At 42.3% G+C, this 17,210-nt stretch overlaps 1 protein-coding gene across 11 annotated transcripts in view; it reads right to left on the bottom strand.

The window, feature by feature from the left end:
- LOC129868965 (disks large homolog 4-like) overlaps positions 1 to 17,210 on the bottom strand; it is a 109,483-nt gene that overhangs the window by 51,523 nt on the left and 40,750 nt on the right. For 8 of the 11 annotated variants that reach the window (XM_055943358.1, XM_055943356.1, XM_055943360.1 and 5 more), the window contains exons 2-3: positions 15,791 to 15,952; positions 5,363 to 5,419 (exon numbers count right to left, since the gene is read on the bottom strand). In XM_055943358.1, the coding sequence (XP_055799333.1) occupies positions 5,363 to 5,419; positions 15,791 to 15,952 (219 nt within the window). Of the gene's footprint in view, positions 1 to 5,362; positions 5,420 to 15,758; positions 15,953 to 17,210 lie in introns of those variants that run through there. The other 3 variants (XM_055943352.1, XM_055943361.1, XM_055943365.1) reach the window with 2 other exon arrangements.

The following is a 17,210-nucleotide window of genomic DNA, read 5'->3' as shown; positions in this document are numbered from 1 at the left end:
ACCCAAACATGGCAGTTAATCTGAGGGTCAAACGACTGAACTCTAATAGTATACATTGCATGGGAGGCGAGGGAGTGAGGGAGGATGCTGAGCAGAGGGCGGGGGAGCAGTTGAGTGATAGAACAGTATAGTGTAGGGAGTAAAGTAGGCTAATGTTCAGTGTAGTGCAGTGGATAGGGGGGAGTAGTATTGGGTAATAAGGATCAATATAATCATGTATAAGAAGGGTTGATTCGGATCAGAGCGGTGATAATACAAAAACACACCATTGGATTGGCGTTGACAGCCAATCAGTCAAATACCTGTCAGAAGACGCTATCATAAACAGGTCTAATTTAGATCTGATTTAGATCTCAGACTGAAAACAGTCTTAAGGGCTCCAAGCCAAAGCACCGGGACCCTGGTGCCGTCATCTCCATAACCGAGGAGGAGGGTTAAGCCAACATCCTTACAAAAAAAACACGTCAAATTTGCGGTTTGACATGTTGACCTTAAATTTGACGTGTAACCATATTTCCACATGTATTACATTTAGAGTTCACATGTTAACACCACCTTTCACATGTGAGGAGAATAACATGTTTTTCACGTGATATGTTTACGTGTCCGAAAACCACGTGTTTTTTTTCACGTTACTTTTTTTTTTGTAAGGGCAGGGCCATCTCCTGTTGCCATGCCAACCCACTGCAGTGCTTCCTGAGGCAATCCTACCCATAAAGCATAAGAACAGTGCAGAACAGGACAGGAGTCCTCAGTGTTGCTGGCAAACTGAGCACATTTAAGCACCTAGCAGCCAACGACACCACAACTGCTGCCATCTGCCTATAAAACCACATCAATGTCTTCCTGTCAATGCAGAGGCAAGAGTGTGTGTGGGTGCGGGTGTACGTGTGTTGGGGGAGATATCCTCTATTGGATCACTGCTGACCGTCTGGGGAGCTGAATCCCTAAGGCGCACGCTACACAACGCAGCATCACACCCCAGCTCATGTTGACACACACACACACACACACACACACACACACACACACACACACACACACACACACACACACACACACACACACACACACACACACACACACACACACACACACACACACACACACACACACACACACACACGCCATATGGGGATACATGTGTTAAAACCTTTTTTTCCCTCCCTCCCTCCTCACCCTTCCTGCCTTCTACATTTCAAATGAGCTGAATATACACTCAGTGGCCAGTTTATTAGGTACACCATCTAGTACCAGGCCGGACCCCTATTTGCCCCAGAACAGCCTGAATTCTTTGGGCATGGAAACATTGCTCAATTGTTATTAAGGGACTTAACGTTCCTCACACCATTACAGCACCACCACCAGCCTGTACCGTTGACACCTGGCAGGATGGGGCCACGGACGCCAAATCCTGACTCTGCCGTCAGCATGACGCAACAGGAACTGGGACTCGTCAGAACAGGCAATGTTTTTCCACACCTCAGTAGTCCAGTGTTGGTGATCGCGTGCCCACGGGAGCCGCTTCTTCTTGTTTTTAGCTGATAGGACTGGAACCAGGTGTGGTCGTCTGTTGCAATAGCCCATCCGTGACGAGGACCGACGAGTTGTGCGTTCCGAGATGCCGTTCTGCACACCACTGTTGTACTGCGCTGTTATTTGCCTGATTGTGGCCCGCCTGTTCGCTTGCACCATTCCTGCCATTCTCCTTCCACCACTCAACAACGAGCTGTTCTCGCCCACAGGACTGCTCAATGTTTTCTGTTTGTCGTACCATTCTCTGGAAAACTCTAGACACTATCGCGCGTGAAAAGCCCAGGAGGCCGGCCATTTCTGAGCTACTGGAACCGGCGTGCCCAAGCTGGTCTCAGAGCATTTCATATTATTTTGTATGTAAATCTGAGACACTCCATTTAGTGTGATATGTTATGTTTTGTATGGTGTATATAAATTTATGGATGGCCATCACCCTTTTTTGTATGATATGTTACGAATTCTAGCTAGGTGGCTAACGCTAGCTAGGCTAGAGGTTAGGGGTTAGGTTTAAGGTTAGCGTTAAGTTTAGAAGTTTGGTTAAAGGGTTGAGTTTAGGGCTAGGGTTAGGTTTAGGGGAAGGGTTAGTTAACATGCTAAGTAGTTGCAAAGTAGCTAAAAAGTAGTAAGTAGTCGAAAAGATGGCAATTAGCTAAAATGCTAAAGTTGTCCGTGATTAGATTCCAACTTGCAACCTTACGTTTACTATATAATGTCTAGTCTATGAGACTAAGCTGGCGCGCCTGGCATCATCAAAGTCGCTGAGGTAACTCTTAGGTAACTCGTTTTGCCAATTCTAACGTTCAATCGAACAGTAACTGAACGCCTCAATGCCAGAATAATGGTCCAACAGCAACTTCAATTTGTTCACAACAACTCTGCCCCTCATTATTAAACATATGCATCACTGTTTATGCAGCATGGCCACCTTTTCAAGGTTATAAAAAAAGAGATGAGAATTCCACAGTTAAACACTGCCCCCTCCTGGCCACAGTCAATCCCTGCTGCACTGGCCTAAAGCTCCTTTGAAATATACATAACTTCACAGAAGGATTATCCAAATATCCATATCCTGTAGATAGATCATTGACACAATATCACAACTGACCTTGGCAATCAGCCAGTCAAATAGACTAGGTAGCCAATGCTTCTCAGGTTGGGACTAGAGGGAGTGCAGCTATGACTGGAAGTTACTTTTCGTAGCAGGTTAGGAGAGAGTTTTAACTAACCCTAAACATTTTCTCAACCTTATCCTAAGTCTCCTAACCTGCCACGTTAATTATCCTAACCTTCTGAGTAAATTACCCTAACCTGCTGAGTAAATGATCCTAACCTTCTGAGTAAATTACCCTAACCTGCTGAGTAAATGATCCTAACCTGCTGAGTAAATTACCCTAACCTGCTGAGTAAATGATCCTAACCTGCTGAGTAAATTACCCTAACCTGCTGAGTAAATTACCCTAACCTGCTGAGTAAATTACCCTAACCTGCTGAGTAAATGATCCTAACCTGCTGAGTAAATTACCCTAACCTGCTGAGTAAATTACCCTAACCTGCTGAGTAAATTACCCTAACCTGCTGAGTAAATTACCCTAACCTGCTGAGTAAATTACCCTAACCTGCTGAGTAAATGATCCTAACCTGCTGAGTAAATGATCCTAACCTGCTGAGTAAATGATCCTAACCTGCTGAGTAAATTACCCTAACCTGCTGAGTAAATGATCCTAACCTGCTGAGTAAATGATCCTAACCTGCTGAGTAAATGATCCTAACCTGCTGAGTAAATTACCCTAACCTGCTGAGTAAATGATCCTAACCTGCTGAGTAAATGATCCTAACCTGCTGAGTAAATGATCCTAACCTGCTGAGTAAATGATCCTAACCTGCTGAGTAAATGATCCTAACCTGCTGAGTAAATGATCCTAACCTGCTGAGTAAATGGTCCTAACCTGCTGAGTAAATGATCCTAACCTGCTGAGTAAATGATCCTAACATGCTGAGTAAATGGTCCTAACCTGCTGAGTAAATGATCCTAACCTGCTGAGTAAATTACCCTAACCTGCTGAGTAAATGATCCTAACCTGCTGAGTAAATGATCCTAACCTGCTGAGTAAATGATCCTAACCTGCTGAGTAAATGATCCTAACCTGCTGAGTAAATTACCCTAACCTGCTGAGTAAATGATCCTAACCTGCTGAGTAAATGATCCTAACCTGCTGAGTAAATGATCCTAACCCGCTGAGTAAATGATCCTAACCTGCTGAGTAAATTACCCTAACCTGCTGAGTAAATGATCCTAACCTGCTGAGTAAATGATCCTAACCCGCTGAGTAAATGATCCTAACCTGCTGAGTAAATTACCCTAACCTGCTGAGTAAATGATCCTAACCTGCTGAGTAAATTACCCTAACCTGCTGAGTAAATTACCCTAACCTGCTGAGTAAATGATCCTAACCTGCTGAGTAAATTACCCTAACCTGCTGAGTAAATTACCCTAACCTGCTGAGTAAATGATCCTAACCTGCTGAGTAAATTACCCTAACCTGCTGAGTAAATTACCCTAACCTGCTGAGTAAATGATCCTAACCTGCTGAGTAAATGATCCTAACCTGCTGAGTAAATGATCCTAACCTGCTGAGTAAATTACCCTAACCTGCTAGGAAAACGTCACTTCCGGTCGTAGCTGTACTCCCTCTAGTCAGAACCTGCTTTTCACCACAAATAACAACACTAGGAGCTTCACCTGGATTCAGAACAGAGTGAAACTTCACACCTAAAAAAATACACAGACATTAGCCAAGTGGATACTGCAGAAGATGTAACACCGCTCTGTAGCAAAAAACATAATCTGCAATGTGAGAACGACCAGTCCAGATGTTGGTTCTGTATGAGTATGACCACATTATGACCACATCACAGACAATAGAGATCCTATTACATTACTAGAGGGGATATGTTATATGCCCTCAAAGTTCCATTATGGAGTAAAAATGGCAGACATCTTGGTCAGGGAGAAATCCAAAACCAGTCTAATTGGAATGAATGGCAGTAGAGGCATAGGGGATGCATTTCCTGCTTTTACTTATGCAGGAAAATAAAAGTAAGGCATATGATTTATCAGAAATTGTGCAATGAAATTATAGTCAACCTAAAATTTAGTCATATAATTATAAATACAGTTTATACAGGTTTTATAACAATTTTCTGTATGAATAGCCTCTAAAATATATGTAAACAGAAGTAGTTTTCTTGGAAAGCTGTCAGTGTTATTATCTGATACAATAGCAGTACTTGTTGCATTTACAACTTGTCTAAGTCCTATCATCAACTGATTCCAGCCAGAGTTTGGTTGTGGATTGACTTCATTGTTGAAATGGAATGTTTGCATACTGGCAGTTAATGTGAAAAATGAATGGAATCCTTCTTTCAAAAACTGTCTGACAAGCTAATTAACATACATACAGTGCAGATAAATCCTTCACAGTCATCGTTTTACACAATATCTTAACACAACACTGGCAAACCATGGTTGAACAACTCCCTGCCCAACATGGCTGATCTTTGGACCATCATATCAAGGTTAATGTACATTCTAGTATTTTAATTCCTAATCACAAGTCACAGATGAGCAATATGACCACAGTGAAGATGACCTCATTATCACAATAGACAGTAAACTGTGATAATACAACCAAGCTCGACTTGCAGGACTCAAAATGATGTCACAATACATGACTAGTAAAGATGTAAGAAAGCCACTGCGATGATGATGATGATGGTGAGGATAGAACAGAAGCGCTGTGAGCATCAGGAGGTGCTGTGCTCTTACCAGTGTGGAAACAGCAGAGGTGTACATAGGATTGTGGCCTGACGACATCAACACCGGCTGCAAAACAACAGAGGAGGGTAAAGGGTAACTAGAGGATGAGAAGGGGTAAAGAGGAGGGGGTAACGAGAGTAGAGCAGGAGAGGGGTAAAGAGGAGGGGTAACTACTGGCGAGGAAGTAAGAAACAAGGAAGGGGGTGAACTGAGAGGAATCGGTAATAGCACAGCAAAGAAAGCGAGTCGGGATAAAATAGTATAAATGGGCGGTGAGTAATAATAAGGTAATACACTGAGAGGTTATATTGTAGAGTGGTAAGCAGGTAACATACAGAGAGAAGTGCCCAACCCAAACCAGGAGGAGGAGGAGTGACGTAAGTAAACAAAGGAAGGGTTATACAATTATTCAACTGGAATAGAAGGGGGTTAGTATTGTTTGTTCAAACAAGGCAGAGTGGTAGGAAAGAGAGGGAAAGCCAGACGATAAGAAGGCGAGAAACAAGAATGGAATCTGGACATGGACGTGGAAATGCAATCAGGTTTTGTGCAAAAATATTATTAAATAAAAACACAAAAAATCTGCAGTCACCATCATTATTCCTGCCATGGGGTGTAGCACTCCATATTATAAACTGTATAACGGCTTGATCTCTCCTCGTCCAATCAGCAACTAGGACCGGAGTTATCCATTTTAAAATAAACATTGAGGATCACTGATGATTATTGTACCATTAAAGCCAGACTTGTAATTGTTTTTGATGTCAACAAACAGATTTCGCCTGAAGTAAATTCAGTTTCTCCAGTGGAGAAATTTAGTTGCTGTTCCTCTTTCTTAACACATGAGGGGGCAAATGAGACCTTGATAACGGATCTAACAGTCTCAAAGTGGAGGCAACAAAGTAGGGCAGTATTCCAAAGTGGTGCACCACTTTGTGCCCCCGGTGTCACATGAAGTTATCTATAAGGTCCCTCAGTTGAGCAGTGAATTTCAAACACAGATTCAACGACAAAGACCAAGGAGGTTTTCCAATGCCTTGCAAAGAAAGACACCTATTGGTAGATGGGTGGTAAAAAAGAAGCAGACATTGAATATCCCTTTGAGCATTATTAAGTTATTAATTACACTTTGGATGGTGTATTAATACACCCAGTCACTACAAAATCACAAGCGTCCTTCCTAACTCAGTTTCCGGAGAGGATAGAAACCAGTCAGGGATTTCACAAGGCCAATGGTCACTTTAAAACAGTTAGAGAGTTGAATGGCTGTGATACGAGAAAACTGAGGATGTAGTTACTGATTTTAGTTACACCACAATGGTAACCTAATTGACAGAGTGAAAAGAGGGAAGCCTGTATAGAATAAAAATATTCCAAAACATGCATCCTGTTTGCAACAAGGCACTTAAGAAATACTGCAAAAAATGTGGCAAAGCAATTCACTTTTTGTCCCGAACACAAAGTGTTATGTTTGGGGAAAATCCATTACAACACATTACTAAGTACCACTCTCCATATTTTCAAGCATAGTGGTGGCTGCATCATGTTATGGATATGCTTGTAATCGTTTAGGGCCTGGGGAGTTTTTCAGGATAAAAAAGAAATGGAATGGAGTTAAACACTGGCAAAATCCAAGAGGAAAACCTGACTTAAATCTACTTGAAAATCAATGGCAAGACCTGAAAATGGATGTCTAGCAATGATCAACAACAAATGTGACAGAGCTTGAAGAATATAGAAAAGAATAATGGGCAAATGTTGCACAATCCAGGTATGGAAAGCTCTTAGAGACAAGATCCAGAAAGACAGCTGTAATTGCTGCCAAAGATGTGTATACAAATAATTGATTCGGATGTGAATACTTATGTAAATTAAATATTTCTGTATTTCATTTTCAAGAAATGTGCACAAATGTTTAAAAATATGTTTTCAATTTGTCATTATGGGGTATTGTGTGAAGATGGGTGAGAATTGTTTATATTTAATACATTTTGAACTGAGACTGTAAGTCAAGGGGTGTGAATATTTTCAGAAGTCACTGTAAATCGTCATTGAACACTGGTCAACTTAAGAAAGTTTACATACTGTTTACCCACTTTATTTGTATATACTGTATTCTAGTCAAGGCTCATCCACTATACAGTAACATTCGGAAAGTATTCAGACCCCTTTTCCACATTTTGTTACGTTACAGCCTTATTCTCATTTTTTTTTTTTTTTTTTTAAATGTGTTCCTCATCAATCTACACACAACATCCCATAATGACAAAGCAAATAACGTTTTCTATATATTTTTTGCAAATGTATAAAAAAATCTAAAACTGAAATATTACATTTACATAGGTATTCAGACCCTTTACTCAGTACTTTGTTGAAGCACCTTTGGCAGTGATTACAACAACAAATGTGGAAATGGAAATGATGCTACAAGCTTGGCACACCTGTATTTGGGGAAATTCTCCCATTCTGCAGATCCTCTCAAGTTCTGTCATGTTGAATGGAGAGCATTGTTGCAAAGCTATTTTCAGGTCTCTCCAGAGATACTCGATCGGGTTCAAGTCCGGGCTCTGACTAGGCCACTCAAGGACATTCAGAGACTTGTCCCGAAGTGACTCCTGAATTGTCTTGGCTGTTTGTTTAGGGTCGTTGTCCTGTTGGAAGGTGAACCTTCACCCTAGTCTGAGGTCCTGAGCGCTCTGTAGCAGGTTTTCAGCAAGGATCTCTCTGTACTTTGCTCCATTCATCTTTCCCTCAATTCTGACTAGTCTCCCAGTCCCTGCCGCTGAGGAGTGGCTTCCGTCTGGCCACTCTACCATAAAGACCTGATTGGTGGAGTGCTGCAGAGATGGTTGTCCTTCTGGAAGGTTCTCCCATCGCCACAGAGGAACTCTGGAGCTCTGTCAGAGTGATCATATGGTTCTTGGTCACCTCCCTGACCAAGGCCCTTCTTCCCTGATTGCTCAGTTTGGCTGGGCAACCAGCTCTAGGAAGAGTCTTGGTGGTTCCAAACTTCTTCCATTTAAGAATGATGAAGACCACTGTGTTCTTGGGGACCTTCAATGCTGCAGAAATGTTTTTGTACCCTTCCCCAGATCTGTGCCTCGACACAATCCTGTCTCGGAGCTCTACGGACAATTCCTTCGACCTCATGGCTTGGTTTTTGCTCTGACATGCACTGTCAACTGTGGGACCTTATATAGACAGGTATGTGCCTTTCCAAATCATGTCCAGTCAATTGAATTTACCACAGGTGTACTCCAATCACGTTGTAGAAACATCTCAAGGATGATCAATGGAAACAGGATGCACCTGAGCCCAATTTCAAGTTTCATAGCAAAGAGTCTGAATACTTTTGCAAAGAATTCTTAAAACCTGCTTTTCGCTTTGTCATTATGGGGTGTTGTGTGTGTAGATTGATGAGGGAAAAAATGTACTCAATCAATTTTAGAATACGGCTGTAACGTAACAAAATGTGGAAAAAGGGAAGGGGTCTGAATACTTTCCGAATGCACTGTAACTACTGCTGTACACACCTTTTCTATTCATATACTGTCCATAATGTCTACGTACTGTACACCATCATATACATAGATATTCATATTCCACACTCTGACATTGCTCGTTCTAATATTCATATCTTTCTTCATACCTTTCTTTTATTTTTTGGTGCGATTTGCGTGTATCATTTTCTATTGTTAGGTAGACCCTGCACTGTTGGAGCTAGAAACATAAGCGTTTCTCTATAACCCCGCAATAACATCTACAAAATATGTGTACGGGACCAATCAAATGGTATTGGATTTGATTGGTCACAACGTAGAGGTAACCATCAAATGCATGTGACGTATTATCGGGAACACCACAACCTGAATCAGTGGTAATCAAATCCAGCCTAAATCTATACTAACCAGACAGTTCCACTGAGGGGCATTTGATACGAGCAGCATATAGAGAGAAGTAAAAAAAAAAAAGAGACATCAAGTCCCCTTAGGCCCTGTGGACAGGGAGTGTAGGACGATTCAACTGGGCTGATGTTGACGTCATATTGCAAAGGTCCAAATATGACATCGTAGACATTCTCGGTGAAGTCATAATGATCTTTCCCTCAAGTAACCTTATACGGTTTGCGATCGTTTTCACGGTCCTTGACACTACCCTCCTGCCTACTGGATCAAAATAAGTCCAGGGAAAGGCTGAATATATTATATCATATCAGATGTCATATCATTCATGTCACAGTACACAAATGAAATCCAACACACAGACTGACTGAGACACACTGACAAACTGTGAACGTTGGTTACAGAAACATAGACAAATGTAAATGCATGTTTCCCAAGAGAATGCACTGAGGGAGAGAAGGACAGGAAAAGATGTAGAGTGATAGAAATAGACAGTTCTGTATAGCTCAGAGAGGACGAGCCTGGTATCCCTTCAACAATGAAAATATCATTGGGGTGTGTATTCATGTGTGTGCTTGTGTCTGTGCATATGGGTCATTCTACAGAAGTGGTGCAAATTGGGTGTTCAAAGTTTTTTTTAACCTATTTCTCCCAAACGTCCAGCACAAGTCTTCCAACATACTGTATGTCATATAATTCACACACACACACACACACACACTGTTAGTGTTGCATATTTGACATTTTACCTGAATTGCTTACCACCCCACTAAATGTGTCACTACTGAAACTGTGACAAAGTTGCAGTAAAGGGAGAATCACGCACAGTAGTGATCATTTTGATTAACCTATTACAGATTCATATAATAAATTGTATTTGCATACCAAATTCACAAAATAGTAAAAACATGATTTTTAAACAGATTTTCAAAACCGTATCATTTAATTAAGATAAATATCATCTCTATTGTTCTCTGTAAAATGTTCAGTGTTGACTGTATGAATCTGAAACTTGTTGATTGATTGAATGACTTATGCATCTAATTAATTACGTTGTCAGATGTTTAAACACCTATCATTATTTTGGCAAAATAACAGGGGTTTCGGTGTCAAGTGTCAATCATAAATAGAGGACTCTGTAAGGGTACAACTCGTTTAAGTATAGCTATTGCCATTGAGGGCTTCCACCATTTAAAAGTAGTCAAATGGGTGGGGATTCCTATGGGTTGGGAGTGATCAGCCAATGATCAGAGAGCTTTGTCTTCTTCAAATTGGGTTGCCTATGGTTTGGAGCCAAGACCAAGATTAATACCAGGACATTGGTCCCAAGATCCAGACGCAGTGAGTTGAAACCATGACAAGGTCAAGGCAATAGTCCAGGGGCCCTTCAATTGTAAGAAACTCAAGTAGAGTAAACTCGAGTACTGTACAGAACATTTACATTTTAGTCATTTAGCAGAAGCTGTTATCCAGAGCGACATGCAGGAGCGATTTGTGTTAAGTGCCTTGCTCAAGGGCACATGGACCTATTTTTAACCTAGTCAGCTCGGGGATTCGAACCAGCGACTTTTCCTTTACTGGCCCAATGCTCTTAACTGCTAGGCTACCTGCCTCACTCTATACAGTATAGTACAGTAGAGTAGAGCACAGTACAGTACAGAAGAGCACAGTATAGCACATTATAGACATCTATGGTTTGGTCAAATAGATGTCAATGTTTGGGCTGGTTGGAGCCCATTCTGCTGGCTATGCATCTCAATTCTCTACACTTTTTCCTGAAGTGTGTACTTGTCTACTACCCACATGGTGGTCCTCTGTAGCTCAGTTGGTAGAGCATGGCGCATGCAACTTTAAAATGGAAATAGCCTCAATGGCGCTGCCTGCCCGTGCTGTCACAGACGCCATAATAGCACATATACAAAGATGAGTCCTCTATATATCTCTATGATGTCAACTGTTTCCATTGTGACTGTTTCATTTTGAACAACTTTGACTTATTTTCAACTTTAAAGAATTCTCATAGCTAACATAGGCTGGGTATCTTTCATTTGGACTGATGTACATCCCAGCAAACACATATTTTTTGTCCTAAAACTGTACTTAAAATATTTATTGATATTGTAGATGTTCGGTAGTGAACTTCTTAAAAATTAGGGTTGTCCCAACTAAAAAAAATCTTCAACCAAGAGTATTTTTCCAGATATAGACACATCGCATGTGTTTTAATCAAATCAACTATATGCACTGAGCTTGTCTGACTTGCTGTGCTGTGTTTAAAAAAAAGACAGCAAGTGGCTGTGACGAGCACCCGTTCTCTCTGTCTCCTCTCTGCTGCAACGACCACCACAGAACATCAACAGTATTTATCCCGCTGTCCATGTTGCTGAAGCTGTGACATAATTATAGCCATTTCTGACTGAAAAGTTCTGTTACCAAAATCCCTCATTTGTTTAGGAAAAACATCCCCTATTCCCTCAACACTTGCTCTCTTTACGTGACACATGGAAGCATTGCATGCATGTGACCAATAGGGCCTGACCTATTGACTATCATAATCACATCAATAAATTGGTTATTACAAACTCTGAACACCGTAACATGTGACAACAAAATGGATGCAGAGGACGTGACAAATAAACTCTCGAAGCGGAGGAATGTTTACTGGTTGCTCAGGAGGTAAAGGGGAAGTCAGATGTGTGGAATAAATTTGACTGGTTGTTGAAGATTCTGGAGATCAAGAAAAATAACGTAAGGGGCAAATGCTGCGTACATATTATGTGTGCCAAACAGGTGCTGTTAGATGACAATATAATCTTTCTGACCATTTGGAACAATGTAAACAGCTCTAAATAAATGTGTAGCAGAGAGTCTGTTGTAACGTTTTTATGTTTCTTCGTAAATCCTTTATTAAAGCAACGACTGAAAACAGTTGCAATCATTCGCGAATGCAATTTCCAAAATGGAACAGTTTAGTTTTTTTAATTCATTAATGTATTGTTTATGCTAATTATTCAATGGTCACTTTGTTATTTTATTTTAGAACTAAAATGCCTGATTACATTTCACATCATGAATGACTCGTATGCTGTGTGATGACATGAACGAATAAATGATTGATTGATACAGTAGTCTATATAAGTATTGAAATATAGGCCTAAGTAAGTTAGTGTTAATACTAAACAGGACGCAATCTTAGGCCTACAGCTCGATGGCGGTTATACAAGGGACACTATACATGTCACGTCCTGACCATAGAGAGCTTTTTATTCTCTATGTTCGTTAGGTCGGGGTGTGACTAGGGTGGGTTATCTAGGTGATTATATATCTATGTTGGCCTGGTATGGTTCCCAATCAGAGGCAGCTGTTTATTGTTGTCTCTGATTGGGGATCATATTTAGGCAGCCATTTCCCAATTGTGCTTTGTGGGATCTTGTCTATGTATAGTTGCCTGCGAGCACCACATTAGCTTCACGTTTCGTTTTGCGCTTTATTGTTTTCTTTGAGTTTCACTTCCAAATAAAGAGGATGGAACCATACCACGCTGCATCTTGGTCCACTCATTATAACGAGCGTGACAATACAAGCCTACTAATGATAACGACATTACTTATTATTATAATGATGATCATAATAATAATTTTAATAATAACAATAAGATCAAGTAAAAAGGAGGGTTGTTATTATTATAAACATACTTTTTCAGACAATTTAGAACAGTGTAACACCATTAAATGAATGATAAATAATACCAGAGAGGCTGGTTTAATGAAAACATTAAGCCTTTATTAGCAAAGATTAAAAACAGCCAAAGTTGTTAAATTGTTTATCCAACATGTAGTGATTGAATGAGGCTTGCTACTCATGGAATCAATAGGCTATTAAACAACACTCATACAGGAAACACAAGCAGGATCTGTCATACTTCTGTAGATACACCACATGACCAGAAGTATGTGGACTCCTGGTCGTTGAACATCTCAATCCAAAATCATGGGCATTAATATGGAGTTGGTCCCCCCTTTGCTGCTATAACAGCCACCACTCTTCTGGGAAGGCTTTCTACTAGATGTTGGAACATTGCTGCGGGGACTTGCCTCCATTCAGCCACAAGATAATAAGTGAGATCGGGCACTGATGTTGGTCGATTAGGCCTGGCTCGCAGTCTGCGTTCCAATTCATCCCAAAGGTGCTCGATGTGGTTGACGTCAGGGCTCTGTGCAGGCCAGTCAAGTTCTTCCACACCAATCTCGACAAACAAGTCAGTTTGTATGGACCTCGCTTTGTGCACGGGGGCATTGTCATGCTGAAACAGGAAAGGACATTCCCCAAACTGTTGCCACAAAGTTGAAAGAACAGACTAATCTAGAATGTCATTGTGCGCTGTAGTATTAAGATTTCACCTCACGGGAACTAAGAGGCCTGACCTGAACCATGAAAAACTGCCCGACACCATTATTCCTCCTACACCAAACTTTACAGTGGGCACTATGCATTGGTGCAGATAGCGTTCTCCTGGCGTCAGCCAAACCCAGATTCATCCATCGGACTGCCAGATGGTGAAGCATGATTCATCACTCCAGAGTTCGCGTTTCCACTGCTCCAGAGTTCAATGGCGGCGAGCTTTACACCACTCCAGCTGACACTTGGCATTGCGCATGGTGAGCTTAGGCTTCTTAGGCTTGTGTGCGGCTGCTCGGCCATGGAAACCCAAGCTCCCGTCTAACTGTTCTTGTGCTGATGTTGCTTCCAGAGGCAGTTTGGAACTCGATCGTGAGTGTTACAACCGAGGACAGACAATTTTTACGCGCTACGTACTGTGAGCTCATGTGGCCTACCACTTCCCGGCTGAGGCGTTGTTTCTCCTAGACGTTTCCACTTCACAATAACAGCACTTACAGTTGACCAGGCCAGCTCTAGCAGGGCAGAAACTGACAAACTGACTCGTTGGAAAGGTGGCATCCTGTGACGTGCCATGTTGAAAGCCTTATTGTGGTGCTCTAAATATGCGCATATTCCCATAGGAACATTGATTGTGCAGCGTGTCTTACAGGAATGACATACATACGAGGTCGAAAGCTTCAGTCTACCTATCCATTGATGTAAATATATCCCCTGTCTGATTCCCAGTTCATCCACTAGATAGCAGTAGGAGATCACATGACGTCTCTTGGCCAACTGGGTAGTGAGTCACACTGGTCAAATTTCAAGCCTGACATCTTAAAAGGACCTTAGCAATCAGGGCTGTCAAGTTATGGAGTTATTTTTGTTGTTGAAATCAGGCAAACTTCAAACTTCTTTTCCCATTCACTTTAGCTATTGCAAACGATAAGCTAGAGCGACGGTGTATGTGGCAGATGCATGCAAGGTAATGTGGACGGAGAAGGAAATGCATTGCTTTACAATGACCGTCAGGGTGTACCCTTTCCATGCATACTAAATGTTTGCACATTTGGTGACTTGAACTACATTGCATACTTTATGAACATGACCATAGCGCATGATTTCTGTATTTTATGGGGAGGGGTGTTGGGGGAGGGAGATTTTATGACAATGCCAGCAGTAAGATTTGAGTTCAATTTCCAAAAAGACAAGTACTGTAGCTTTCAAATGATATCTCACTTTCAATTTTTTTTACCAAAAAATGGGGGGGGGAGTACCACCCAAAAACCGCCGGACTCGGTCCAAAACAATCTCTCAGAGTTTAACAGGTACAATGATTTTGACAATATTCATTAAACAATATGTTTGTTATTGCCTTGGATTGAATTAGAACATATCATGATTTAAATAAATGTCCTACGTTTGAAGACCTAACTGTTTATTTTAATAGTTTTTTGGGGGTGGGACTGAAATTTGCACCACTTCTGTAGAATCACCCATATACACCCATTAATGTGCTGTAGTATTAATGTACTGTAAGGTGACTGTGTTCACGTTTGTACTCATGTCAGTAGTGTCCTTTGGCTGCATGCCCATGAGCTTTACTGTAGCCTCTATATACTCCTTGTCTTGGAGCTCAGCTCTCACAATCTCTCCCTGGCCACAGATCCGACCCGCTTGCTTACAGTTGCACTAGGGTCAGACGAGCTTCCTGTGTAGATTAAGACAGGTATGTTTTCCTGAGCCATATCTTGCACCAGCCCCCGCGATGTCTTAATCCACACAGGAAGCCTGTGCGGCCCTAGTGGAGCTGTAAGCAAGTGGGATGGATCTACGGGCTACATCTCTCCCAGAGCAGAGCGACGGAAGAGAGCAGAGAGTCAAACTGTCCGACATGGATGTGTTGTTGTATGACACACAGTTAGTTGATCCTGCTGGGTGAGATGCAGGCTATTTTTGTAAGTAACACCTTGTATGTGCGCCCAGTGTGACAGTAGTGTTTGTGTGTGGGTGGTACCATGCAATGGGGGATGTGTTCACTTGTGGTTGTCTGTGTGTCCTTCCTTAAAGGGGAGATGCATGTGTGTCGTGTGTAGTTATAAAAATGTGTGTGTGTGTCCTACCTTGATAGGGGAGATGTGTGTGTGTGTCCTACCTTGATAGGGGAGATGTGTGTGTGTGGCGTGTAGCCATGCATTGCCTCCATGGCGGCGAGGTTCTTGTCACTCATGTGAAGCATTTCAGCGCTTTTCCCTTGACCCAGATGGGCTGGACTGTGCTCCAAGGGGGGCGTCTCCTCATCCTGGTACCGGTACTTCTACAGAGGGATAGAGAGAGGACGAGAGAGAAGGAGAGAGAGAGATGTGGGGGAGGAAGAGAGAGAAGGAGAGAGGGGGGTTAATGCTATTAGGTATCACATATCAGGGGTAGATCGTGTTAACAACAGTTATCATTTCAATGCAGACACTGTGCCTGTGGGACAAAACAGAGCCTACATCTCAGCAAAATGTAACTCATATCCATGTCAACTTTCTGTGCTTCTGTGGTTGTTACACTTTTAATGCACCAACCAAGAAAGGGCCTTAGCGATGTGTTTTTAACTCCGTCCCCTAAAGGAGGCCGGGCGGCTCCAACGTGGTTCCATTTATGCACAAAAATAACAAAAACTGTTGTAGCAAACCCACAAGTGCATCTGAAGGCTGTTTTTGGACAGAAAATGGGGCCCTAAATGGGGCCCTAAATGGGGCCACTGTGAAGTAAATCTAAGACCATTATCTTCCTCCACCAAATGGAGCAACACCAGAGCAGCACATGACGCCTACCTACCCAGCAAGATAACACTCTGTTACTAACCAATAACCATAGCTCCTACCCTACTGATCTCCAACACCTGGGCAACCTCCCAACAACTAGCCCACTGCGCTGGCCACACACTGTGGCCTACACTCAGGTAATGACACAGAGCTGCAAAAGTGCATGCGATGTTTTAACACAAACACAGCCCAAGAAGGCATCATAAAGCAAATCTGCAGGAGCGACCTAAGGGTTATTGTTTATGTTTGTATAACCAGTCCACAGCTAACTCCTGACTAGCCCAACTCCCTGGCTGTGTACACTTACACTAAAGTCTGCCGTACTGCCGTCAGATGAGCCTCGACCTATCCTCTCAGAACCTAGAAGATTCGAGGGGTTAACTGAGTGTCCCCTGCCTGCCTGGTGGCCTGAGATTGAGTGTGGCATTAGGATTGGTGTCACGGTGCTACCATCCCCTCTGCTCTTTTTGGAAGCAGCCAGACGGGTCGGCGAGGGAGGTGCACTGAGGAGAGGACTGGTCTCAAATCAGCTGCCTAGCAACCGGAGCAGAGCAGAGAGTGCGTTGCCATGCCAGAGCAGGGGGCAGTCAGCACTGCTGCTGGATCACATTACACTGAGACAGCAAGACCACAAAACACACAGGGAGAGAGAGTGGGAGAGAGATGAGAGGAAGAGAGATGGGGAGAGATGAGAGGAAGAGAGATGGGAAGAGATGGGTAGGGGGATAAGGGGGAGAGAGTTTCATAGAGGGAAGAGGAGAT

Source organism: Salvelinus fontinalis, chromosome 13, assembly GCF_029448725.1.
Source record: "Salvelinus fontinalis isolate EN_2023a chromosome 13, ASM2944872v1, whole genome shotgun sequence".
Classification (NCBI taxonomy): Eukaryota; Metazoa; Chordata; class Actinopteri; order Salmoniformes; family Salmonidae; genus Salvelinus; species Salvelinus fontinalis.
The sequence above is the reverse complement of the archived record's forward strand: the minus strand, read 5'-3'. Positions and strand labels throughout refer to the sequence as shown.